Source organism: Penicillium coprophilum, assembly GCF_028826855.1.
Source record: "Penicillium coprophilum strain IBT 35676 chromosome Unknown utg000005l_segment0_segment0, whole genome shotgun sequence".
Classification (NCBI taxonomy): Eukaryota; Fungi; Ascomycota; class Eurotiomycetes; order Eurotiales; family Aspergillaceae; genus Penicillium; species Penicillium coprophilum.
In genome coordinates, this window is record NW_026622724.1 from 620,290 (window position 1) to 645,010 (window position 24,721).

General features: G+C 48.9%; 13 protein-coding genes across 13 annotated transcripts; 5 read left to right on the forward strand and 8 right to left on the reverse strand.

Moving 5' to 3' along the window:
- Positions 1 to 164: 164 nt before the first annotated feature.
- On the reverse strand, positions 165 to 1,538 carry kat1 (putative 3-ketoacyl-CoA ketothiolase (Kat1); the record flags this gene model as incomplete). The annotated part of the gene is made up of 3 exons (XM_056678952.1): positions 165 to 1,169; positions 1,234 to 1,414; positions 1,468 to 1,538. 3 exons carry the CDS (start codon positions 1,536 to 1,538, stop codon positions 165 to 167), a joined length of 1,257 nt encoding a protein of 418 aa, XP_056529324.1.
- A 548-nt stretch (positions 1,539 to 2,086) lies between these two features.
- N7500_007809 (uncharacterized protein) lies at positions 2,087 to 3,623 on the reverse strand (the record flags this gene model as incomplete). Its single annotated transcript, XM_056678953.1, has 8 exons — positions 2,087 to 2,207; positions 2,268 to 2,451; positions 2,528 to 2,606; positions 2,678 to 3,034; positions 3,086 to 3,191; positions 3,244 to 3,287; positions 3,335 to 3,464; positions 3,520 to 3,623. 8 exons carry the CDS (start codon positions 3,621 to 3,623, stop codon positions 2,087 to 2,089), a joined length of 1,125 nt encoding a protein of 374 aa, XP_056529325.1.
- Positions 3,624 to 4,367: 744 nt separating this feature from the next.
- N7500_007810 (uncharacterized protein) lies at positions 4,368 to 5,321 on the reverse strand (the record flags this gene model as incomplete). Its single annotated transcript, XM_056678954.1, has 1 exon — positions 4,368 to 5,321. One exon carries the CDS (start codon positions 5,319 to 5,321, stop codon positions 4,368 to 4,370), a length of 954 nt encoding a protein of 317 aa, XP_056529326.1.
- Positions 5,322 to 5,685: 364 nt separating this feature from the next.
- N7500_007811 (DASH complex subunit ASK1) lies at positions 5,686 to 7,185 on the forward strand (the record flags this gene model as incomplete). The annotated part of the gene is made up of 4 exons (XM_056678955.1): positions 5,686 to 5,776; positions 5,810 to 5,943; positions 5,996 to 6,983; positions 7,049 to 7,185. 4 exons carry the CDS (start codon positions 5,686 to 5,688, stop codon positions 7,183 to 7,185), a joined length of 1,350 nt encoding a protein of 449 aa, XP_056529327.1.
- Positions 7,186 to 7,678: 493 nt separating this feature from the next.
- On the reverse strand, positions 7,679 to 8,545 carry N7500_007812 (HIG1 domain-containing protein; the record flags this gene model as incomplete). Its single annotated transcript, XM_056678956.1, has 2 exons — positions 7,679 to 8,450; positions 8,505 to 8,545. 2 exons carry the CDS (start codon positions 8,543 to 8,545, stop codon positions 7,679 to 7,681), a joined length of 813 nt encoding a protein of 270 aa, XP_056529328.1.
- A 423-nt stretch (positions 8,546 to 8,968) lies between these two features.
- On the reverse strand, positions 8,969 to 10,477 carry N7500_007813 (transcription factor SPN1; the record flags this gene model as incomplete). The annotated part of the gene is made up of 4 exons (XM_056678957.1): positions 8,969 to 9,218; positions 9,269 to 9,747; positions 9,805 to 9,887; positions 9,961 to 10,477. The coding sequence occupies 4 exons, from the start codon at positions 10,475 to 10,477 to the stop codon at positions 8,969 to 8,971; spliced, it is 1,329 nt and encodes a 442-aa protein (XP_056529329.1).
- A 422-nt stretch (positions 10,478 to 10,899) lies between these two features.
- Positions 10,900 to 11,272, forward strand: N7500_007814 (uncharacterized protein; the record flags this gene model as incomplete). Its single annotated transcript, XM_056678958.1, has 4 exons — positions 10,900 to 10,912; positions 10,971 to 11,002; positions 11,062 to 11,128; positions 11,235 to 11,272. 4 exons carry the CDS (start codon positions 10,900 to 10,902, stop codon positions 11,270 to 11,272), a joined length of 150 nt encoding a protein of 49 aa, XP_056529330.1.
- A 1,500-nt stretch (positions 11,273 to 12,772) lies between these two features.
- N7500_007815 (cytochrome P450) lies at positions 12,773 to 14,308 on the reverse strand (the record flags this gene model as incomplete). The annotated part of the gene is made up of 3 exons (XM_056678959.1): positions 12,773 to 12,925; positions 12,977 to 14,170; positions 14,219 to 14,308. The coding sequence occupies 3 exons, from the start codon at positions 14,306 to 14,308 to the stop codon at positions 12,773 to 12,775; spliced, it is 1,437 nt and encodes a 478-aa protein (XP_056529331.1).
- Positions 14,309 to 16,438: 2,130 nt separating this feature from the next.
- N7500_007816 (putative nucleoporin) lies at positions 16,439 to 17,875 on the reverse strand (the record flags this gene model as incomplete). The annotated part of the gene is made up of 3 exons (XM_056678960.1): positions 16,439 to 16,537; positions 16,601 to 17,253; positions 17,311 to 17,875. The coding sequence occupies 3 exons, from the start codon at positions 17,873 to 17,875 to the stop codon at positions 16,439 to 16,441; spliced, it is 1,317 nt and encodes a 438-aa protein (XP_056529332.1).
- Positions 17,876 to 18,443: 568 nt separating this feature from the next.
- N7500_007817 (coiled-coil-helix-coiled-coil-helix domain-containing protein) lies at positions 18,444 to 19,165 on the forward strand (the record flags this gene model as incomplete). The annotated part of the gene is made up of 4 exons (XM_056678961.1): positions 18,444 to 18,463; positions 18,541 to 18,768; positions 18,826 to 18,958; positions 19,067 to 19,165. The coding sequence occupies 4 exons, from the start codon at positions 18,444 to 18,446 to the stop codon at positions 19,163 to 19,165; spliced, it is 480 nt and encodes a 159-aa protein (XP_056529333.1).
- Positions 19,166 to 19,323: 158 nt separating this feature from the next.
- Positions 19,324 to 19,512, forward strand: N7500_007818 (uncharacterized protein; the record flags this gene model as incomplete). The annotated part of the gene is made up of 1 exon (XM_056678962.1): positions 19,324 to 19,512. One exon carries the CDS (start codon positions 19,324 to 19,326, stop codon positions 19,510 to 19,512), a length of 189 nt encoding a protein of 62 aa, XP_056529334.1.
- Positions 19,513 to 20,655: 1,143 nt separating this feature from the next.
- N7500_007819 (glycoside hydrolase family 71 protein) lies at positions 20,656 to 22,422 on the forward strand (the record flags this gene model as incomplete). Its single annotated transcript, XM_056678963.1, has 2 exons — positions 20,656 to 20,739; positions 20,791 to 22,422. The coding sequence occupies 2 exons, from the start codon at positions 20,656 to 20,658 to the stop codon at positions 22,420 to 22,422; spliced, it is 1,716 nt and encodes a 571-aa protein (XP_056529335.1).
- A 703-nt stretch (positions 22,423 to 23,125) lies between these two features.
- N7500_007820 (acyl-CoA-binding domain-containing protein) lies at positions 23,126 to 24,542 on the reverse strand (the record flags this gene model as incomplete). The annotated part of the gene is made up of 4 exons (XM_056678964.1): positions 23,126 to 24,104; positions 24,225 to 24,297; positions 24,364 to 24,477; positions 24,527 to 24,542. The coding sequence occupies 4 exons, from the start codon at positions 24,540 to 24,542 to the stop codon at positions 23,126 to 23,128; spliced, it is 1,182 nt and encodes a 393-aa protein (XP_056529336.1).
- Positions 24,543 to 24,721: the final 179 nt, after the last annotated feature.

Sequence of the window (24,721 nt, forward strand, 5' to 3'; positions counted from 1 at the left end):
CTGTTCATTTCGTGCATTGTCTTTTTTCATGATTTATGATTTCATGCTTTTAAATTATTCATGTACATAGTATCTGATACCATACTCTCAAGTTTGTATTTGCTCCATTTGTGTCCATTGGAAATCGTATATTTTGTGGCGTAATTATTGTGATTTCTGAATATTTACAACTGCTCGTTGACAAAGAGACCAGCCATACCCTGTCCAGTTCCGATACACATTGAAGTGACCAAAATCTTGCTCTTTGTCCGGCGAGCCTCGCTGAGGATGGTCGCAATCTGGCGTGCACCTGTCGCACCGAGCGGGTGGCCAATGGCAATAGCACCACCACGAGGGTTGACCTTGGCGTGGTCAAGGCCAAGGTTCTTAACACAGTATACAGCCATAGAGGCGAAAGCCTCGTTAATCTCGTAGATATCGATATCATTCTTATCGAGCTGGAACTTGCTCAGCAGCTTGGGGATAGCGGCAGTTGGGCCGATACCCATGACGCGAGGGGGCACACCGGCAACGGTAGCACCACAGAATTTGGCGAGGATGGGCTGGTTGAGCTCAATAGCCTTGGAGCGGCGCATGAGAAGAACAGATGCGGCGCCGTCGGTAACCTGGCTGGAGTTTCCACCAGTGGACTTGTCACCGAAGTCTGGGAACGCAGGGCGAATCTTGGAAAGCGATTCGAAAGTTGTACCGGGGCGAATACCATCATCACGGGACAAAGTCACCTCCTTAACCTCGCCAGTCTTGGGATCCTTGACCTTGACAGTAATGGGTGCAATCTCATCAGCGAGCCAGCCATTGTTCTGAGCAGCTTCAGCACGGCGGAACGACTCGGCGGCATATCTATCCTGCTGTTCGCGGGAAATATCGAAGTCCTTGCCAATGTTCTCGGATGTCTGGCCCATGGGCTGCATGCAGTCAGCAGCCTCCTGGTTGCGCAGGACTTCCTCGTTGAAAGGCTTCTCCAGACGGTCGCCAGCGGCGGACATCAGCTCGGCACCTACAGCGATACCGATGTCGATGGCGCCCAGTTGGATCTGGTTCGCAATATCCTGAACAGCCTTCAGTCCAGACGAGCAGAAACGGTTCACTGATGAGGCGCCGGCTGTATGGGGGATGCCGGCGGCAAGAGCTGCGGCGCGGATCATGTAGGCGGCCTTGACTTCGTTGACCTGTCTTTGGGGTTAGAGTATGCCCGTATGAATATTGTGAGGCGGGAAAGAAGATCAAACATACGTTGCCGAGGCAGACATCCTCGATCAGAGCAGGGTCAATCTGTGACTTGGCCAGAGTTTCCTTCAACAAGGCGTAGACCATATAGTCCAATTCTGTGTCCTTGAACCCACCCTTACGCGCCTTGGTCAGCGGTGTGCGGATTGCTAAGGTAATGACCACATCGTCGGGGTTCTTCTGTGTACTGGGTTGCTTATTAGACTCATGAAACACAACAGAGTTAGTCTGAGGACTTACATAGCAGCGAGGCCGTTGGTGGCGCCGGGCTTGAGGTGGCTCAGGAGCGAGCTTAGACGATCTGCGGCCATGATTTATGAAGGTAGAGAGACTTGAAAAGTGATTTAGTCAGTCTTCTGCTCTTCTTGTACGCAGCTTCTCTCTGTTCAAGTTGCCAGTAATGGAAGTTTTGGTGTTAATGGGGGGAAACTTCCATTCTGCGGAGATATGGCCGAGAATGAAGACAAATGAACAAAGCACTGGGAGAGGAACTTACAACTTGTACAGAGGTTGGAGGGAAAGGAATAAAATCAGCAAGATGGAAAAGGAGTGGAAAGAAGTATGGGGATAAATAGAAAGGTCTCCGCTTCGGGCTGGCCGAAAATGCCGAGGCACATTTCGCTTATCAGGTTATCCAGCCAGTAGGTACTCAGTACTTCAAACTACTGTGATACTCCCATACTAAATGGAGTACACAGTACTTAGACGAGGTCTATTGCCAGTCATATGGACTTGATCTCGAAATACCTAGGTAACTCTCGGTCAAATTGTCACATTAAATCTTGAAATGATGGCTAAATGAATATGCTTAAATGATGTGTTCACGCGCTGTTATATACAAGGATAGGTTCTTAACGTATCAATATGTGCCCACCGTCATCTCCTTGTGCAGCCAATTCTCAATGCTGCCCTCGTGAGCTTTGGGGTCATTGTCTTCCCAGTTGCAAGAACCATGGTGATAATTCAAGATCTCGGAATACCTTCAAGTTATAAGCAATCAATCCGCCGCAGATTGGGGAGATGATTGGGGAGATACATACATTTTGCACTTCCATTCATCTGCAGTCATTTCTGAATCCAACAAAGACCAATCGATTTGTTTCTCACACTCGGGTTCGTCGTTAGAGTCGTGATAGGTCGAAACGTATGGATGGGTAAGGGCATCCGCCGCGGTAATTCTCTTTTGCGGGTCTATATCAAGCATTCTCTCCGAGAGACGAATGGCTAGCAAAGTCAGTATCATCAAGAGGTGGACAAATCAAGAGGCACTCGATAGTAATGAAGATTTAGATGGACATACCTTCCGGGTCAACGTCTCCCATAGTAGCTTCAAGTGACCGAGGTTTCGTTTGAGGCAGAGAGTTCACAAACTTTATCGTCTAAAATTTGTAGTCAGCATTCAGCATCTTTCCTTCCTTGCATCACGGGGCCGTTCGAAATTTAGTCATACAATGTCGCTGTAAATCGTCTCCATAACCTCCTTGGGTGGCTTCCCAAACATCTCAGTGATCAGTCTGAACTGATCCACATTGTCTTTGCCCGGTAGGAGGGGCTTCCCTAGGAGCATCTCTGCCAGGATGCAACCCGAGCTCCAAATGTCCACCGCATAGCCGTATCTTTGCCAAGTCAGCATGATCTCTGGAGCTCGGTAGTAGCGTGTGGCCACATAGCCAGTCATTTGATGGTCTTGTTCTCGGGCTAGGCCAAAGTCACAAATCTTCAAGTCGCAGTTTTCATTGACCAAAATGTTGCTAGGTTTAAGATCACGATGGATCACACCGGCAGAGTGAATGTATTTCAATCCTCGCTGAGATAGTCAGGTACGCTGTCGTTTTTGAGAAAACTTGGGCAAACATACCAGCAGTTGATAGGTGAAGAACTGGGTGAACTTGCCCTCCAATGGGTTGGATGCTGATTGGATTAACCGATGAAGGTCTGTCATGCAGCAGTCCATTACAAGATAACTGTCGAAATGTTTAGGATAATGGAGTTTGAAAAATAGAGTGATTCACGTACAGATCTTCCGCTGGTGAGATAAAGATATCTGTCATGTTGATCAACTATTGACGGTTAGTTCACATTCATAAGTCTCTTTTTGCCCACGTACATTGTCATGTTTTAGATTGGTCATTAGGTGAACCTCGCGATACGTGCGCTTGATCAGGGAAGAACTATCAAAGGGATTCTTTATCTTTTTGATGGCAACTGTTCGATTGGCCATTGAATCATGTGCCGAACTAACACTAGTTAGAGAATTCCCAGTACGAGGATTTACAAGGAGATATACTATACCAGATAATCCCAGAGGTACCGACCCCTCGTGCTTGTAAGTCTGTATACCTATTGGTAGTTTGAAGGGCGGTGCCCATAACTTCATGTGTGACGAAGGCAGCCATTGTAAAAGCAAATTTGAAGAACTAGAACAGAGGGACGATTCCATTGTATACTAAATAAGTCCCCGGCCGCGGGCCGTGTGGCGGCGACGTCATAGATGGTGTGGATTGTTCCCTGTGCCTTATGGTTGGTGACCGTTGTTATATCTGGCATTTTCCAGGTTGGTTCCAAGCTTCTCCACATGTAATAAGAAATGACCTGCCGGATGTTCCAGCCGACCAATCCCGATGAAGCTTTCGCTATACATGTACATATGTAACTTCAACTAGTTGAGGCTAGTTGAGGTATATGTGGACCTCACCTACTTTGTATACTCTCCCTCTTTCCCGATTGGCTCTTGGCCATTGCGTCAATCTGTATTTCAGGACAATGCTTATACCATTATCGGATGCCAATTCAAGAGGGTTTCCCTGTGTAGAACATACAAGGGAAATTTCGGGGTTTGCGACCACGGGGATTGGTCAGAACTGCAAAGATCGACAGCTGCCTTCGACCTTCCTGTTTTCACAGGTGTAAATTATTATTGACGCCATATCGCAGGTACTTCCGTCCTCCAAGTTCACTTTGCAGTATTATTAAAAGTATTGCAGGTAATGGATCCCTTACTTCAATTAAAACAGAGCAACCCCTAGTGCAGTACGCAGCCAAACTCAAACCAAGGGCCAAACACCAAGCACCATACCAGCAAGACCCCCAGCCAATAAAGTCCATCCATTCATCCGTGTCCATTGTTCACCAGTCCCACATCAGAGCAACCGATGATGTCCAGCATCCTCGTTGCTTATGACGCTACCCACATCAGACCATGCTGGAGTAGCCACACCACCAACAGATTGCCCTCCAAGATCACTAAGACTACCATCTGATGTTTCATCCTCAAATCCTCTGACATGGTTCAAACTGCCGCTGGTAGAAGGGGTGGCTGAAACATCATTGCCAGACTGAACACTCTCGTGACCGAAACCATCTAGCTCAGCAAGATGATCGCGTTCATAGATTCTGTCGCTGAGCGCATTAGGATGCGCATAATATATCTGCTGGTGATCTTCTGTGAGGCTGGAACCAGAGACAGACAAGGGAGAGTTAGGAGAATACGGGTCAAAGAGATTGCCCCCCTCAGGTGCTTCAGATCTAGGCGTAAACTGGATGATAGACTCGGAGGGATGGCTCGAGGCAGCGGACGAGGGAATGTCGACATGCAGCTGATTCCGAGCCAGTGTAGTCGAAGACTCGGCCTCGACTTGCTTGCCCCCTCGCCGGAGAGGCTCCGAAGTGCCCAGATCAACTCCCGTTGAGTTAGCAGTAAGCCCGTCAGTAGACTGAATCTCATATTCGAGGTCTTTTTGTTTACGTAGGTGGCCCTCGTCGTCGACAAGAGCATCAAAGCTACCATGTGGCTGGCCTGGCTGGCTGGGCTTCCGTCGTGACTCAAGGAGTGCTCCTCGTCGCATGATCTCCGCCCGAGCGATCCGTCTGCGTTCTTCGGCAGTTTCACCAGTCTCCTCAGTCATAGAAATATCTTCCCTCAATGGTGTAGTTTGAGGTTGTATCTCATCGCCGAGGTTGTGCAGAGCTAAGGCAATCTTACGCCGCGACGTGGTCACCCATTGTTGAAACTGCGGCGACTCGTACACCGCAATACCCGCCGCTACAAGTACAGACACAGTAATGATGAGTCCTGCATCAAAGGTCAGCCTCATCCTCTACAAAGTGGGGAACTGATAAGGCCGAGTACACCGCCCGGATGATCCGGGAAGACGTAAAAGTCCAGGGAAGTAGAGGACCGTACCTTTCGCAAGTGGTGCTGGCATAATGAACTCGAATATTGTACTTGTGTCTTTCCTTTGAAATGTTTTTGGGACTCACCTCGCGCACCCATCGAGCGGGACAGAGTGATGCCTGGACCTTATCCTTATATTGTCACGTGAATCGCCACGCCCTTATCATCGGCCCTAAATACACACCGCTTTGGGGAAAGTTCCCCGCGCGTCTCAGAGTGATGGACGTGATTGAAAGCCCTCATCTCTCGACTCAATTGAACAATTGAACCTGGGTGGTACAATCATGTCTCGCCAACCTTCACAGGCCCAGCGGCCATTGTCCCTCACCGAGGAGCTTGAGAAATTGGAACAGTCCATCACGCTTACACTCCAAGGTAAGGCAAAAAGTAAACAAACCAGTCCAGCAGACTGCTCATCGTCATATGTCCTCACAGAGATCGATCACAACTTCAGTCAAGCTCATCGAATAGTCACTACGAGTATATTACCTCTAGTGGAGCAATATACGGAGCACTCTCGAGATGTCTGGGAAGGTTCCAAGGTCAGCGCTACCAGAATACACAGCTATAGACAGCTTTGCTGACTCCCTATAGTTCTGGAAGCAATTCTTCGAAGCGAGTGCCAACGTGTCTCTATCCGGCTATGAAGAAAGAAATACCGATGAAGAAACGATGCAGGACCCCACCGCTACGGAGGAAGAGTTGTCCACCGACATAACCCAAAGCACGAGCCTCGACGAGACCATGTCCCACGAAACACCCTCTTATCAGCGCCATGAAACACCTCGCCGCGACCAGGCAGACGACCTTGACCTGACAGATCTTGCCATCTCTTCTCACAGCACTCCACGTGCTCCCGGCCACCAGCAGCAGCAGGCCGACGACGACATGACAACCTCCTCGATGGAGTACTCGTCGTCTTACGAAAACCTAAGGAGACAAGTCAACGAATCCGAACCCCCATTCGACCTCCCAGACTCCTCGAACCTCCCATCCACTCCAGGCCGCCAACCGTTCTTCCCACGGGGCGTTTCCGCCACAACCCCGATGTCATCACCATTCCTCCCGCCCGCGTCGCAGTCACAGACTCAAGACCGTCGATACCAAAAGACCTCGGACCCAGTACTACACCAAATGCTAGATAAAACGTACCGGGTGCAAGCCACGCCGCTCGGAAAGGGATTCCGCAATGTGGGCGGCGGCACGAACACTCGATCCAAATTTAACATCACCACCCCAAACCCGACCGAGACTACATCCAAATATGCATATGATGACTCGCCTATCTCTAGTCCGGAGCCAGAGGTACCACAACTCCATTCGGAGGTTTTCTCTTCGCCCATCAAAGGCATCAACGATACTCCAGGCACGAACCGCAAGCGACGGACTAGCAGCAATCGTATGCGCGATATTCCCAAGCCTGGCATGAGCGTTTTGACACCTGCAAAGAAGTCTGCGGGTAAGTCGGCTATGTGGGACAGCGACGATGATTTCGATTACGACGATGATGAGGACCTTGGGCCGAGCCCTCCTAAGACAATGCAGTTCCACATCCCGCAGAGCCGGCTAATGAGGACGCCTGGTGAGATTGTGCCCTTATTTTTCTTCTCAAAACTACATTTATGCTAATCTCCCTCGTCTTGATAGCAAGAGAAGCTTCTAAACGAATTGTGACCGATTTACTAGCTACAGCTGGAGCTGGGGATATTACAGATGACTTTGGCGACGATCAAAGTCCAAGTGTGATCCGCCGCATGGAGCGCCTGGAAGATGAAACATTTTGAGTTGGCAATTAAAAATGTACAGCTAAGGATATGTGTATCAACAAGGTCGATCTGGTTGGCAATTCAGTTTCATGCCCATTACGTTCTGCTACATTCTCCATATTCCAACATGGACCAAATACCCGACAATGGCATTACGTCATTAACGATGGCAATTTCTCAGTAGATTCATCTTCATTAAAGAGTAGAGAAAGAGAGAAAGAGGACACATCCTATAATATTATCATACACGTGGACATAGTCAAACAGATGTCACTTTTGGGTCCTTCTAGAACCCTTGAGGCATGAACAAAAAGACAAACGCTTAAGAAAGGGAGGATATGTACGATGAAGGCCATGTAAGCAACGTAACCACGCCCTCCAGTCTATCCTTGTTACCCAGCGGAGATTTCAGACTCGGGGTGGGATAGAAAGGAAGTGGGCAGTGACGTCAGCAATGAGCCTTGATCAATGGCGGTCGTGGGAGACGAACAAGAACGAAAGAGAGTGATATCTAGGAGCTCTTCTTCTTGTTCTTGGACTCTGTCTCCTTCTTTTCGGTCTTGGGGTCCTGATCCTTCTTCTCCTCATCACTCTCCTCGGACTCCGACTCCTGCTTCTCGTGATGCTCGTAGAGAGACTGGTGCTTAGAGCTCAAGCGCTCCTCCTCGGCAGCAACCATATCCTTCCAGAGATCACCTTCATTAGCCTGACCACCATGGCGAACAGGCGCCTCATCAACATCCTGGACCTGGGCCTTAGCCGCATCCGCCTTCTTCTTCGAGTCCAGCAAGCCACGACCACGACGCTGATCCGAGATCTCAAAAGCAGCCGAAGCACACAGAACACCGAGTGTCAGACCCTGTGCATAGACACGAGCCTGGACAAGCTTCTGCTGGCCGCTGAGACCGGGGATGCGACTGACAAGCGCAAACGAGCCAACCATGGAGGCAGCCCAGGTGGCGGTGATGATCTTATACTTCTCGCGACGGGCAAAGGCGGCAGCGCGATCGGTGAAGCTGAGTCCGCGAGTCTCCTCGGCACGGAGACGCTCTTCGCGATTCTCGTACCATTGGTAGGCGGCATTTTGCTCGTTCTCGTACTCGCGCGAGGCGTGATCGGCGGCGATAATACCCGTGAAGGTACCGGAAGAAGTTACCAGGAAGGCTTTCATCGGCACTGTTAGGTTGCGGATTGTGTGGTAACGGCGTGAGGCAAGTAGAACACCTGCGAAGCCGCCGGCGAGACCAAGGAGGCCGCCAACTGTGCCACCTTTGAGGACAGAGCTGGGATTGCGTCAGTATGGGATGGAGATTGTAAGATGTAGGGGGGTTGTGTACCTGTAGTGAGCTTCTTCTTGTTCTTTAGTAAGGATCTTCATTGTGTAAAATGTATATGAGTTGAATGGGAATGAAGGAAGAGAGCGAATTGTCCGATATAAAACCAAAAAAGCAAAGGCCGGATCGCATGACGTGTGGAATTGCGGGATCGCGGGATCTGCTCTTTTTCCGGTGATAGGCCCCGGTCATCACTCGGTCTTGCACGGAACTAACTTGCCGGCCTTGATTTTTAAGACTTTTCCTATAGATCTCTGATATAGTTGGAATTGAATTGAATTTATTTTGATTGTTTTCATATCGATTTCATTTGTTGAAGTTACTGCGGCTTATTCCACTGTGTGAAAGGTGACACTCCCAAATCCCTATTCAATCGCCGATTGATCCCGAAACGCCCCAAACACCGCAAAATTATCTCACATAACGGAAGTGGCTGAAGCCATGAAAAAAAGAATTTACATTGGAATCTACCGACGAGATGCCTTGCGTGCCGCAGCCTGGCGGGCTTGCATCTTGCGGAAACGGTCCTCGCCACTGGAACCCAAGGGGCGCGCAAACTGAGCCTCGCGCACAGCTGTCTGGCGCGGAACCACAGTATAACTGACGTTGGTACGGTCGACACGAGCACGGTTGAGAAGGCGGGGAGGAAGCATCTCGAGGGCGCGGGCTTCGGCTTGGATCTCCTCGGCGGTGGGAGCAGCGCGTCTGACAACTTTCCTAGAGGGGTGTTAATGGGTGATAGGGAGGCTGTAGAGAGGTGAACATACGTAGGATCGTAATCGGCTTCCTGGTAGACTCGCTTCGAGTAATCATCGCTGCGCTGGAGAATTGGTCGTGTCCACTCTGCCAGCAGCTTCTCTGCCATTTCCTTGATGCGACGCTCAGTGCGCTTGCTCTTGGTGTAGAAGACAACGACTTTTCCAATGCCACTGGCAATCAAAGCATCCTTATTAATAGGGAGCTTGGTAAGGGCGGTCAATAGGTCGCGCTGGATGTTGTAGGCAGGCATTGCGCCATCGTCAAGAGGCTCGAGGAAGAATCGAACGGCTTCCAATAAATTGATCTCTGGATCGACCAAGGCGCTGGTGTACTGGTTGCGATTGAGGAGCATGATGACTTCGGGGAGGAGCTTGAGCTTGTGCATAGCTGGTTTTCCTTCTTGGCGGTTGATCGCATCCATTTGCGCTGCGTGGGTCATGCGCTTGCGCATATCCTCGATTTCAGCATCTGCCATAGATTCCAAATCCTAATAGCGCAGTCAGTAAACATAGGCGGACACGGCGTCACCAGGTGCAACACATACAATGCCATCCTGCTTGCGGAAACGTCTCTTCGTCGGCTTCTTCATCGCCTCGTCCATGGCACGGTCGAGGGCTCGGCGACGTCCTGATAATCGCAACCATATTAGTATAAACTGGGTGAGGCGGAAAACTAGTTGCGAGTAAAGAGCAGAACATACGGGTCTCCGGGTCAAGAGTCTCCTCATCTGTATCGGGCTTATCCTCGCGCTGCTTGCGTTCTTTTCGGCGAGATGAACCGCCTTCATCGCCTCCTTCTTCAGCTCGACGGCTCTTCTTCTCGCGACGACCTTCCTTCCGGCGCGGACGAGTCTCTCCATCCTCAGTGCGCTTGCGCTTATGGCGGCCAATGAGTTTCAAGTTATCTTCGTCAATAGCAAGTTGTGGGCGATCCTCAACGTCAACGTTCTCTGGATCAAAGTTGTCGAATTGTGCTTCATCAACCTCGGACAAAATGGACTCGTCGTCTGAAAGCTTGTCATCATCACCTTCGTCGTCATTTCCACTGCGTGGCTCGTTATCGGCATTCTCGACGAATTCCTTAGCATCGGTGGTAGGTTCAGTAGAGTGCTCGCGCTCATTGTCGTCACCACCAACCGGGGTTGCGACTTGCTCGTGGGCTTCGGGATCGGGTGAGGCGGCAGGCGAGGCAGCCTTGCGGTCCGGTGAAGCAGACATGGCAGTGCAGATGGTGGTAATTGTGAAGGAATGGATTCAAAGCAAATATGCGAAGGTGTAAAGATCCGTCAGGGGGAGTATCGCAAGCAAGTCACGGTACGTTATCTGGCTAAGTGATCCAGACGCCTCTCCGCAAAATCAACTCGTGCTCTGCAGATTTGAGCAATGCAAATAAGATGTGGAGGTAAGGATTAAAAAGAGCAGCACAACACGAGCTTCTCACAATACTAAGTAGAATCCCAGTGGATAGAAAGAGAGGAGACAGTCAAGGCAAAACCTCAAGAAGTGAAGGAGAGCAGTGGGTCTGTGCTCCCGTGATTTATTTCTCCAGTCCGACTTGAGAACATCCTCGCAACATACAACTCTCACAACATCTATTACCTGAACTTTCTTTCACTCTCTAATTCTTTATCATATCCAAAATGTTTGCCCCAGGTAGGATCCCAATGCTATACCTCTTTGATTCAACTTGAGCTAAAATAATTTTGTCAAGGCCAAGAACAGATCTCCAAGGAAGAGATCAAGGTCAGCCTCACGCTATGCCCTCTCCCCCATGCGGCCTCTGATACTAACATATCCTAAAGGCTGGTGAGATTGAGGCCAGTCAGACCGTCCAGATGGCTCTTGCCGGTGGTTTCCTCCTCTACCTGTGTAAGTCGAGTATCTGATCCAAGAAGCCTCGGAAGTGCAGACAGCTCGAGATGAGTCAGTGAAGAGCACAGTGGATTGGAAACTAACATTTTCATCGGATACATAGCCCCCTTCGCCGTCGACTTTGTCCGCAAGTTCCTTTAGGCCGGCGATCCGTCTTCCGCTCCTCTTTCTTGCCTTCCCCGGACTGAAATCGACGAATCGCTGGTTTTGATTTCGCGATGACATGCAGGAGAACTGGATAATTGATTTTTCCACCTGGCATCACTTTTTCCCAGCCAAGATTGGAGAAGATTGAGCATGGGCGCCTAATCTATGAAAAACTCTTGAAACTCATCTACTATACCTTTTGGGTCTGTTGGGTAATTCTAGTTGGGCGATGTATTATTATTGTGCATATGCTTGTTGTCATTTGTGTTTTGTGGGATATAGAGCAAACCAGAATAAGATATTGCAATGTACCAATTTCACAGGAACAGGAACCCGGGTCTTGCCAAGTTGTGGTAACAGTAATGACTCAAGATGGCGGAGGAAGGAGTAGTGTATTGCATATTTGGCATGAATCTTCCTGACGTATTCAAACTACCTCGGTATTGAAGCCAAAGTAGTTGCTGCTGTCTAGCTGCCAGCCATAATAAGAATGCATAGCTCGCGCTTGTTAACAGATTGACTGGTCAAGCATTGCGCACTTGAGCGCGATCCGTTGTAAACTATACTTTATCCTCGTCTTCTGCATGTGGCGATGTCCCTAGTCAACATTCCAGTCATGGTAATCTGCCCAAGAGGGCGTATATGCTCTCCGATTAGAGAACAGCTTGTATACAAACACAAGAGTAAAGCGTCGAAAAAGGTCGATACCCACATAGAAGAATGTGATACCAATAAATAGGGGCATACATTACATGCGTTAGGCATCTCGCCACATATATTTTTATGATCAATTCGCCTATAATCTGATACCAGAGTCCTTAACGCTCCATTAGTCCTCGGCATTTCGGGGGCAGAGATAAACAAAGTAATATATCTTGACAATAGAGCTGCTTCATTATTGAGTGTAAAACACAGGTCCAATTGAATTCAAGTTGGATTTTGCTAGGGCCTTATAGTACTAGGTCTAGGTTGGGTTCTGGGCAAGTCGATTGGAGTCTTTTTTATTTTCCTATACCCTTTGACGATATCTGCGAATACCTGATACCCTTTCACCAAGATTGTCATTGATTTTCGTGTCCTTTTGCAGTATTTCATGGTGTTTCAGCAAAAGCTCTTTTGGATTGACTTAGTATGAACTATATCATACCGCAATTATATTGACACATCCATCATCGGGTGTGGATTTCTGGTCGTAATATAACTTCCTATATATCTTGAATGCACTATAATTTGCGCTTACAGCAAGCTTCCCATGCCGTTTTTCGATATGAACCATATTGACCTCACATGCTATAGTGTAAATGAGCTTCCCGGTTCCTGGGTCAACCTTCTGCCTTCCCTTGAACTCCACCTCGAGCGATTCAGATCTAAAACAACTAAGATTTGGTCCCCAATGCGCCTTATCCTTTTCAGATGATTCAGACGATTCGCTAAAGTAGATGTAGAATTAATATGCTCATATTCAATCAAACATCAAACTATGTATCATAGGCTTCAATTAGGACCCTTTGCACACTCTAGAACACCTTCTCGCGTGGCCTCCTCTATAATGAGCTTAGCATACTCTTTGCTTCTCACTGTAACCTTGACAGGGAATGGCTCGTCGGTGCGATGATGATTGAGATGCCGAGAATTATAAGGACCAGCCTATCTTGTTAGAATAATTCTCATAGGTTAAAGGGGGTATCGTAAACTTACTGCTGCGTAATCATAACACATCACCAAGCGGGCAATGTTAAGGAAAAGGCCCCTTTGTGCAAGACGGTACCCTACACAGATACGTCGCCCTCCTCCAAATTGCCATAAACCATGAGCCACATCTGCCTCATGTCCATCCAGCCATCTCTCCGGCTTGAAGGTATCAGGGTCCTCACATTCATTGCCAACTGCAATGCCATTTATGACAAAGCCCACCCCAGCTGGAAACTGGTATCCTTCAAATTCCAAATCCGATGTGAGCACATGATCAGGCAGAAGAGGAAACATAGGCCTCCAGCGTAGGATTTCCTTGATAAAAGCACAAATATAAGGCATGTGCGCCATGTCGGTGATATTTGGGAGCCTCAAGTTATTCTTGTCATTGGCACAGACTCTCTCGACTTCTTCACGCGCCTTTTGAAAGGCTTCCGGGTGACAGAGAGTGGCCATCGTAAAGATGTTTAGAGCTCCGCGCGTGGTATCACTGCCCGCCTCAATGAGTTGCATCGCAACATACATAGCCTCTTCGTCATCTCCAGTGAACTTTGTGTTCTCATGCAGGAGAACATCGCGGACGAATGATGGTGGCGCAATTCCAGCATTGATCTGCTGGCGTACTGGCACCCACCACGACCGATATACCTCATAGTTCCATTGGCCCAGTTTCTCCCAGTGCTTACGCCATACCTGAAGAAACCTCGGCAGCGAGTCCAGCTCTGGGAACCAGTCTACCAAGCTCGCTCCTATGCTTCCGACGAAGTGCGTTACCACATCTTGAAGATCAGCTAGTTCCTTGCCTGTCTTAACCAAGCGCTCGCCAAGCGCGATACGATGTATCACCGAGTTTGCATAGCGGTAGTGGTGTCGATACCATAGCTCGGGCTGATATAGGTACTCAGCTAGAAGCTGTGTACTCTCGAGTTCTTGCCAGGCAGCGTACTGGTTTAGCGCGGTACCACTGAGCAAGGAATGCATAACCCGGCGCTTCTCGGTCCATCCGTTAGGTGGTAATAGCACTGAACGGCCATCGCGACTGATTATGCCGCTAGCAACAGGCATCGGCGATCGGCCGTTGGTAAGGGATCCTCTCTTGGCAATAAGCTCACTCACAACGCGCTGGCTATTGAGGAGAACCCATGTCTTAGAACCAAGGTGTATCGTGGTCATTTCACCATAGGACGCGAGGTGTCGGTACTATGTTCAATAAGCTTGGAGGTTTGCAAATTTGCAGATATGATTTACCATCTTGTAGTCCAGGTCGTCACGCCCAGACTTCAAATCCAAGAGACTCCCAAATATGGGGATCCCTTTTGGTCCCGGGGGAGGTGCCATTTCTTTCCTAAGGGTGCTCGTCGTTTTCCCACCGGAGTAAATATCTCCTTGATTAACAAGAACGTGGATCCTAGGACAATGGCGAAAGCCAAAAGTGTCGCTACGACAGGATGGACGACTAGAAAGTGTCCGACTTTGGTGTGAATAGATGAATCCATGATAGTCGCTGAGTTGGGTTTCATTCAAGTCTGCAAGTAAGCCTATATATATATGAGTCTACATTAGTAACTGTTCATATCAAGTTCAATAATATATGTCAGCAAACCGGGTCCATTCCGGTTGAGATATTCTAGTGATTCTGCTCTTTGACATCCGTTCCGGTTCATCCGGAAACTCCATATAGATACGATCGTCATAAGAAGTGACTTGATACCGGCTATATGCATGGCCAGTCTGACGTGGCTTATTTCAATTCGTCGCACTATGTTCCACTCCAAAGCAAGTGGGAAGGGCGAAGCAGTGAGCCACTATATCGAAGGAGAGATTGAGCGCTGAAATGCAGCAGATTATCGATTGATCAGCTCGATACGGTTGTAACATAGGAATCAACTGCATCACATTCCCAGAATTCATCTTTTCTCTCAGACCAGCACTCATTTCATAGTATTCTAATCCCCCCCCAAATGGCGGATAGGCTGAGCTCGGGGGATATAAAAGGTCACTCTAGTCATCCGCGTTAGGAATATCACAAATGAAAAAGAACAAGCTAATCAAACGAGATCCTCACCTCATACAGAATACGATCATGCGGTATCATTTTCAACGCCATATCCAACACTGATGGCGCTGTCGAAAGGGCCAGTGCAATGTATTGGGGTTGTCTCTATATGCATGACGATCCGTACATGGATACATAACCATAGAACGCCCTTTAAGATAACGTTTTAGTTGGCTCGGTAGTTTGATACTATGTGTGGCTTTCGGGGGCGATGTTGTCACTTTTTCCATAGTATCGACGCAATACATGCCTATCTCCAGGTTAAGACATAATATAATATGGTCGAATATATAACAAAACTCCAGCTAGGTTCACTGTAGTAGGCTCGGTGGTATCAAGGATCTAAGTAATTGTGCAATCAATGACAAGATGTCGTTGAGTACGTTATACGGAGTATACTTAGGTTATGAAAGGAAGTATACTTAGATTATCAAAGGACATTAGGCCTCTTCGACCCCTGGAGATAGTCCCCACATTTCACTCGTGGAGAAGACCGCGCGGGAATGGCCTTCGTTGTGTTATTTCTCTTCACTGGGATGTCTGAAACAGATGTTATCAGGGAGTATATGCTCACCATAGAAAAGGTTAAGTAGGTCCCTGTTTGAGAGATTGAATAATCATCCGAAGGCTACAGCGAAATCGATGATCAGGAGGACTAAGTTGAGGAAATGCTCTCTGTCAGGCCAACATCTCTACCTCAAACCAGTCAAACTTCAACATACTTAGTACACAGGAAGAGGAAACAATCACAACGATCAACTCCATCCGTGTTTTGTATGGAACAGTGGAAACATATCTGATGCAAGCATCTGAATTTCGAAACCGTCTAATGTTTCAGATCAGACCTGCGTTGTTCTACAGTGCAAGGGACGGTATAAAGATAACTTATAGATATTGTGTTGCTGACAGAGATAAGGACGCATGAGGCAGCATGCAAAGAAAAAAAATACAAACATTTAGACCGAGAACGATCGACAGACCAACCCTACTCACAAGAGCAAAAAGAGAAGAATGCCCTCGGGCGTTAGTTAATTCCAGGTAACTAACGCCGAAGGGCATGCAATGGTGGGACTTCACATCAAATTTAAGGGATAGATTGGGCTGAAGATGGCAGTGACGTACACACAACAGAGATTTAGCACTATCAATTCGAGGTAGCGTCGACATGAGGGCCCTAGAAATAAGCGTAATAGACCTATCATGGATAATTGTAATTATCACCAGGTGAGCATATCGACCGAGAGGACAAAGCGGAATTTAGAGTGTTCAGCAAAGAAGTTTGTATTCAGATATGCATTACAATGGCTTGATCCCCAAGAACGCCGGTACCCCGATGACCGTAGACATTAAGTCCAAACATGTGAGGAAATTGAGAATCGAGATAGGAAATAGAAAGTTATAGAGAAATGTACTCAATTCCCAATCGCTTTCTCTACCTCGGTGAAGTCTTTCTTGATGGACTCCATCTCCTTCTGGAGATGCTGGATCTGAGAGTGGTAATCGTCCAGAATCTGGAATGTATGGTTAGCAAGCTCTTCCGGTACTAATGATCTACCAGTTCAGGAGTGACGAACCTTCTTTGCTGTCTTCAATGTCTGCTCATCAATGTCATCCTCCGCCTGTGTCACGTTTACTCCAGCACGATCCATCTCCACTTGCAGTCGCTTAGAGTGTTCGTGGATAGCCAACATACGGGCCCAGATTTCTTCAGCACGGCCATTGAGAGACGGGTCAAAGACGGCACGTTCCAACTCAACAAGCTTCTTCTTCAACTGTTCCTCGGCTTCATCCATAGCGTATCCTCTGTTGCGAAGGATCTGCGTCTTAGCAGCAAGGGCGAGGCATCGTTTGCTCAGAATAATGTGTTTCCGCCGACAGTCAGCGATCTTGACAGAAAGGTTGAGATCATGCTTCGAGAGAAGCCCAGTCAAGCAATTGTTGATCTCATGCAGCCGCGACTGCATCATGGTGAGGAAGTCACGCTGTCGCTGCGCGCGTTTACCGAGGTCCCAGAAGCCCTTGACAAGCACAGGGACGTATCCTGGACCCGGCCGCTTGCGCAAAGCCTCCTCCCATTTTGACTCGTCATCCTCGGGACCAGGTTGGTAGAAAGGTGCGGCTTCCTCGCCGACATTGTTGTACAGGTAGGCACGGAATGGCGAGCTTTGGCTGGGCGGGTCCCACTTATCCTTGATGATGGCTACTTGCATAGGAACAGTTCGGTGCACTAGAAAGCATTGTTGTTAGTGATGCTTCGTAGTGAGAGATTACACAATAGGCTCACCTCCAGTGATAGCACGGCCGGGAGACCAAAGGCTCGATGACAGAGAAGGCTGTTGTTGCTGGGGCTGTGGTGTTGTCATCGTGTTCTGGCCGAATTGCGATTGTTGCTGTCCAAAGGCATTTGGTTGTTGAGTGTTGGCACCGAGACCCCCGAGTCCTCCTAATCCACCCGTGGTTTGCTGTGTTTGCTGCTGTCCTCCAGAGAAGAGGCTACCTTGTGGTTTCTGTAGCGAGGAGCCAAATGCGCTTCCTTGCTGTTGCTGCTGAGGCTGCCCAAAAGCACTTGAGCCGAAAGAGTTCTGGGGCTTCTGTGGATTTCCGAACATCGATCCTGCTTGCTGCTGGGGTGCGGCACTTGCGCCACCACCGAACGTGTTGGCGCCAAATGCACCGGTTGCTGTCGATGCAGGCTGTTGGGTCTGCCCTCCGCCGAACAGTGTGCTGGTGCTGGTGCTGGGCTGGGTTGTGGTTGTGGTTGCCGGGGCGCCAAAGAGAGATGGCTTCGTGGCCGTGTTGCCGAACATGGACGTGTTAGCCTGAGGCTGGGTTCCGCCAAAGAGAGACATGATGGACGATCAAAAAAGGCACAAAAAAAAAGCACGATAAAGAGTGAGCGCGTCAACGAATCAATGAAGCTGGCGCAGCCAGATTAGGAGCGCTGAATGGAAATAGAAGCAGGTCCAAGGTACATAGTCCAGGGATTGAAGGTTGGCAATCCAAGGTGAGAAAGCTGAGGGGTTCCTCGATGGAGCTCGAAGGCCGAGAAAGATGAGAGCCGGAGCTCGATTTGTTTGGGTCACGTGATAGACCACCGTTCGCAGACCGTTTCATTGAGTATTGAATGAATGATCTGAATAAATAGTGAGCCTGTATTAGTCCATTGTTCTGTACTATAGTCCTCATGGTATTTTACTCATTAATATATCCAATAAACAAAGGCAATAGTTCTACACGCTGTATACCAGCACCGCACCTGGGCACCTGGCGTGTCACGCTGACCTAAGCACAACCCGGCCAGCCAATCACTGACGAGCCAAATTTCATTCCACCGCAACCCGCAGCTCTCGATCTCCAAGTCTCGTCTCAATTATACCTCTTTTCCCCTCACAGTCGTCCTGACAAGCCACCGTCGCCATGGCCCAAAGAGATGCTCGGTATGTATCTCAATCGCAATCGCTTCGTCACTGTCAAGCTCAATGTGGAATGCTAACCTTTATCCCTCCGCGTACAGCTTCAACCAGACTGTCCTGGTGGACACCACGCCCATGCCCGATCACATCCCCAAGGTGGAGGAGATCGGTGCCACATCTGCGCCTTTGATGAGCGCAGCTTATTTCATTGGAGACCGCTGCAAGGCTTTCAATGACGACTTCATGAAGTGCAAGGCCGAGGCCAACGGCCGTGGGGAGATCGACTGCTTGAAGGAAGGTCGGAAGGTGACGCGTTGTGCCGCTAGCGTGTATGTTCCTTTCTTCATTTAGGTTTGCGTTGAGAAGGAGATATTGACCCCTCACAGCATTAAGGACATCAACACCCACTGCCTCAGCCAGTTCAAGGCCCACTGGGAGTGTCTCGAGAACAACAACCACCAGCTCTGGGAGTGCCGCAGGGCCGAGATGCAGCTTAACACCTGTGTCTTCGACAAATTGGTATGATACACACTCTCCTGCTCTTAATCATCCCAATCACCCCGCATCCATCACATCCGCCGTCACCCCCGGATCGAAGCTAACATACACTTTTCTTGTTTCTTGTAGGGCTTGAAGAAGACCATTCCTGGCTCTCCCGAGAACCAGGTTCCTGTTCACTTGCGCCCCAAGCAAAAATACGCACAGTACCCCGGGCCCCAGTGGTAAACACTTCCCCGGTATACTTTGTCCTCTCTAGACTCCCCTTGATTGCACCCTCACCTTTCCCTCTCATAATCTGGGCAACGTCTTTTTCTATATCACTGTTTTATTTGGATGCTCGGCCCCAAATGCGGTCTACGTTTGTGTAAATATCTCTTGGCATCATGAATGGTCACATGATTTTCTGCTCAATCTCCTTGGAAACCGCCTTGCCTTACTCGCATGGATTGGGCAAGATGTTCTCCAAGTCATTGCAGTTAGCAATGGCAATGGCATGGTATCGAGGTGGTAGTAGTACGGACTCAAATGCTGACCGCTCGCTCGAATACATCCTCGGCTTGGTGCATATGTAGGTAACCATTGCAGTGAAGAAGCTAGGTACATTACATGTCGAGAGTATCACACACTGACATTCCTTGGCGAGGAGTCTACTCCGTAATACGTTGGAGACCGCTCAGACTCACCCATGCACGGCAGAGTCTCACCGTGAATATAACATGTTCCAGCTACGTTTCCCTTCCGATCTTTGACTTTGTCCGACTCATAACAACCGGGTATGGCCGGTTCTTGCCCTAGAGCCTGTGTGAATCTACCCATCCCCACAGCCGGCGCTTAATATCAACTTCGACTTTTGGGGGTTGGTGATAGTATACATGTAGGTAGCGCTTGTGAAATATCATGATTGGTTAGGTGTGTGTACATACTGCCAACTCTACTGTCTGCCAGTGCTTCTGTCATTGCTGAACATCTCTATAATTAGCATTATGTTGAGCATACCGAGCTCTATAATCTTGAAACTCAATCATTTAGCGGATCTGGTCTAACGATACTTCCTCAAAATACCGATCTGGACTGAGCACTCTTCCAGACTGTTACAAAGGCTTAGCATCAACCGTTCTGCAGAGTCTGAACTAAAATGATAAATTGTTACATTCCATACGTATAAATCCAAATTCATCCATAATTATCATTATCCTTCACCTGACTCGATTGCAGGGTTTGAGCTGCTGGTCAATATGTGTAAGTGAGCCCTAATTCCGGCCTTCCGACTTACTACATGGTGTAACTAGGCATCTGAGATAATGCGAAACATATCTACGTACTTTTATGCCGAGGGTAGCGATCTTATTTGCCACAGCATGGATCATCAGCATCGGCTGGTTTGGTCATTGAACGTATCTAAGATATTTCAGTTTTCAAGGCAAGTTATAAAACCCAAGTATGAAGACCCAAGATAAAGGGACGTACAAAGGAAGAGACGGTCAAGATTACGCATAGATTCCGATGTACAAATAGCGGACCTCCGGCATCTATCTATAGACATCTCGATGAGAGGGATAGATGCAGGTGTCAAACTCTCCACTGAATTCCGTGCATGTGCAACAGGAAAGCAACTACGTACACAATTTCTACAAAAGCTGCTCAAATTTCCCTGGTAAATCTCTCTATCTATGTACTAATTAGCTCTATAGCCTAAACCATACACGGAGGTTGACATGAAGTCGGCAATATTCTTCATTCTATCATTATGGAGAGGCATCCAACACGTCCAAGCAGCGGCCGTGTTCGCCCACTTCATGGTAAAGCCCTTGGACTAAGATCTATATCTCTGCTGACCTCTACCACCCCAGGTATACAACTCAGAGAACTTTACGGTCTACGATTGGGAAGTCAACATCGCAGAAGCGCAAAAGGCCCACATCGACGCCTTTGCCCTAAACATCGCATACAATTTCCCAACAAACAACCGCTCCCTAGCAAACGCATTCACCGCCGCAAATACCCTAGACTTCCAACTCTTATTCTCATTTGACTACGTAGGCAATGGCGCCTGGCCAGAAGGCGAGGTGATCGGCCTACTCCGGAAATATGGAAGGAATAGAGCCTACTACCAGCACAAGGGCAAACCCTTCGTCTCAACGTTCGAAGGCTCCTCCAACGCCACCGACTGGGCCACAATCAAAAAATACACAGACTGCTTCCTCGTACCGGGATGGTCCGCCCTAGGCGCAAAAGAAGCACTCGCCGTCGCCCCAGGCGTCCCAGACGGATTATTCTCTTGGGCCGCATGGCCCGAAGGTCCAGACCCGATAACCACATACGTCGACTCAACCTACATGCAATGGCTCAAGGACGCAGGCGACTTGCCGTACATGATGCCCGTTTCACCGTGGTTCTACACGAACCTGCCAGGTTACGGCAAGAACTGGATCTGGAACGGAGATAACCTGTGGTACGACCGGTGGCAGCAAGTGATATCTCTGAAGCCGGAGTTTGTGGAGATTATCTCGTGGAATGACTACGGCGAATCGCATTACATCGGCCCGCTGCATGAGGGTGCATATGCGACCTTCGAGATCGGTAATGCGAGCTACAACTACGCCGCTGGTCATCCCCATGACGGCTGGCGTGATTTCCTGCCTTTCATTATTGATGTCTATAAGGGGACCAGGGCAAATGTCACTACCGAGGGCGTCACTGCTTGGTTCCGTCAGTCGCCTGGGAAGGCTTGTACCAGTGGTGGTACTACGGGTAATACAAAGACGCACGGCCAGAAGGAGTTCCCGCCGACGGATGTCTTGCAGGATGAAGTCTTCTACTCTGCGCTTTTGCGGACTGCCCAGGATGTGGAAGTGACTGTTGATATCGGTGGGGTTGTGCAAGATGGGAAATGGAAAAATAAGCCTCACGGCCCAGTCGGTCTTTATCATGGCAGTGTGCCGTTCGATGGTAATACTGGACAAGTTGTCGTGACGGTGTCTCGTCGGGGAGAGACTGTTGCTGAGATGCGAGGTGCATCGATCTCTGAATCTTGTCTGGATGATATTCAGAATTGGAATGCCTGGGTTGGCACTGACTTTGCTAATAATACAAGTTCACGTCACCCACCGCCTTCTCCGGCTCCGACTGCGACTTCGACTTCGACTTCGGTGTCTGCGGCTTCGGCTCTTTTGGTGCTGGGGAGGTTACCGTTTACAATTGTTTTTGTGGCTTTGGTTGCGACTATGGTGGCTGCGACGACGACGCCTGTCCAGCATCGGAGATTGGTTAGGACTGTCCTGACCTCGGAAGTTTCTCCATCGGTCTATAGTGCTGGTGCCGACAATGGCAATGCTAGAAGCCTATATAGCTATAGCTATAGCTATGGTGTATATCCAGTCAACGGCTACACTTGCACAACGACAACAGAGGCACCAGTTTTCATCCCAACTGGGGTCACAGCTTTCGCATACGACGCATCCTGGAATTTGAATTGGTCTTGAAAGCAGCACTGGTGTTTGGCTTAAGATAATTAGCATCTACGGAGGGTCTTGACTGTGACTACATGATATCTGCTGAGGAGTAATACTGGCGATATAAGATACGGACAACGACATCGATAGAGATATCGAGGCTGACCATTAATTGTTCTTTGACGTTGGGAGGCTTTGAATTGTTATCAAATCTATATAATCTTGATGAAGGAAAAGAGGAATGACATGAATAACTAGGCCAAACTCCAATGGCTTCTAATGGGGCACATAGGAAACACATATTCCCGTGGAATCAGAGCGAAAGAAACAGCACAATATGGTATACATGACCATCTAAGCTTGAAGTCCAAGCCGCTCCACCGAATAAAAGCAATACATCATCCAGACTGAGGTCCGCATCTTTCAGTAACTCGATATAATTAACCTGCCACCTTAGGACACAACATGTATCACGCATTCCAAGAAAAGAAAACCGACAACAGAAGTCGAAGAGGAAGAAGCCCCCAAACCTGAAATTGAAACCCATATATACTAGACAAAAGAAAAAGAAGAATAGACACAAGAAAGTAAAGTAGAGCACCAAGGTGAATGAGTAGGGGGGTGGGAATAGCCGAATATAATGCCAATGCAGAAATGAGAATGCAGTAAGTAGTCAAAGACCGAAAAGAAAAAAGAGAAGAGAAGAGAAGTGAGCCACAGCCAAAAAGCCCTCTTATGGCAAGATAGGCATATCCACGATCTTCAGTCGCTTGAACTTACCAAGTCTTGCCTTAACAGCTGCCCAGCCAGTTTTAAGCCGCTGCTCAACACGGCGATCCCCTCTCAACCGCATCCAGATAAGTAGCATACCCAGCATAGCAATATCGAACAGAATCTGCCGTACAGTAACCCAAATCATCCACTTTAACCACGCCCAGAAACCAGACCGACGGCGCTGCGCAACAGATCGCGCTTCCATCTGCTCACGCACAGCAGCAATCTCAGCCGTCATTTTCGTCAAGGCCTGCTCGACACGACGGCGCCAGCGACTGTCTTTCGCTGGCTCGGAATTCGAATGGGAATCTCGACGCGGAACGAGCCCAGTCCCACTGCTGTTTGTGCTAATACCGGAGGCAGGATTGCGTCGATGTGAGGGACGGTGATGTGAGGAGCCCTCGGTATTTGTATGTGTGTGGGAACTAGTGTCCGGGTCATCGTGGTCGTGGTTGTCTTGATCTCGTTCTTCGTATAAGCTGTCACGAGCTTCCTCAAACTCCTCGTCATCCTCATCCTCATCCTCATTATATCGACCCCCATTCTCGCCGTTTTCTGTGCCCCTCCGCCGTCGGTAATACTCCTCCTCCTCCGGTTGACTCACAGGACTAAGAACCCGTAACCGAGAATCCCGGTCCCGTCGACTATTATCATCCCGTCGATTAGGACGGTCATATTCCTCCGACTTCGCCAAGCGACTTCCAATACTCCCGTAAGCACTGCGCGATAAGGGCGGGACGCCGACGGTATTCAGTGGTGAGTCGGACGATGAAGCGGCATTATACTTGATCTGGTCCCAGACGAACTCGAGCTCCGCGACCAACTCGCATGCTTCGGGGGTTTGGGAGGCGTATTCGTGCATCGTGTCGATGAGCGTCGAGATGTATCGGCGTTTGGCTTCGGTGCGCGACAAATCGCGTTGCGCGTACCATGCATCCCTAGAAGAGAAGACATTGTTAGTGTGTGGTTGGATATAGAGAGAGGAAGAGCGATGTTCATGGACCGAGCAAGATCCACATCCACATTCAAGAGCTTCTTTTTCCCCGCGAAGGACATACCATTTCTCGCACTCCGCGTGTACCTCGGGCGTGTTCCCAATCGGTCGATCCATTACACCTTCCACATCCCCCTCTGATTGAATATTAGCTCTTCCGATTCCCCGGTTCCCATTGTGTTCTGTAATGCGCATGCACTCACCCATACTCTGCTTATACAAGCCATATAGTGCCAACCGCTCCGCAGCGGGAGGTCGCGCAGTGCCAGTCCGGGGTATCCTCTTAACGGTATTCAGGGCATGAACAAAGACTCGATCTGCGGGGTGTCAGTAGAATCCGAATGCGGGCGCTATGTCAACACGCACCTACAGAGTCCGACATGACGCGATAAGCGGTCTTGGCCCTGTCTTCATGAGAGCGGGGTTGGGCATCGGCTTGCGGTCCTCATAGGGAGCGTAGAAAGTTGGAAATCGGAATTTGGAGATCGAATGTTTTCGAGAGATGCCGGGGGGTGGTGTTTGGGGGAATTGAATTGGAATGGTTGAGTTCCGATAGGAGAT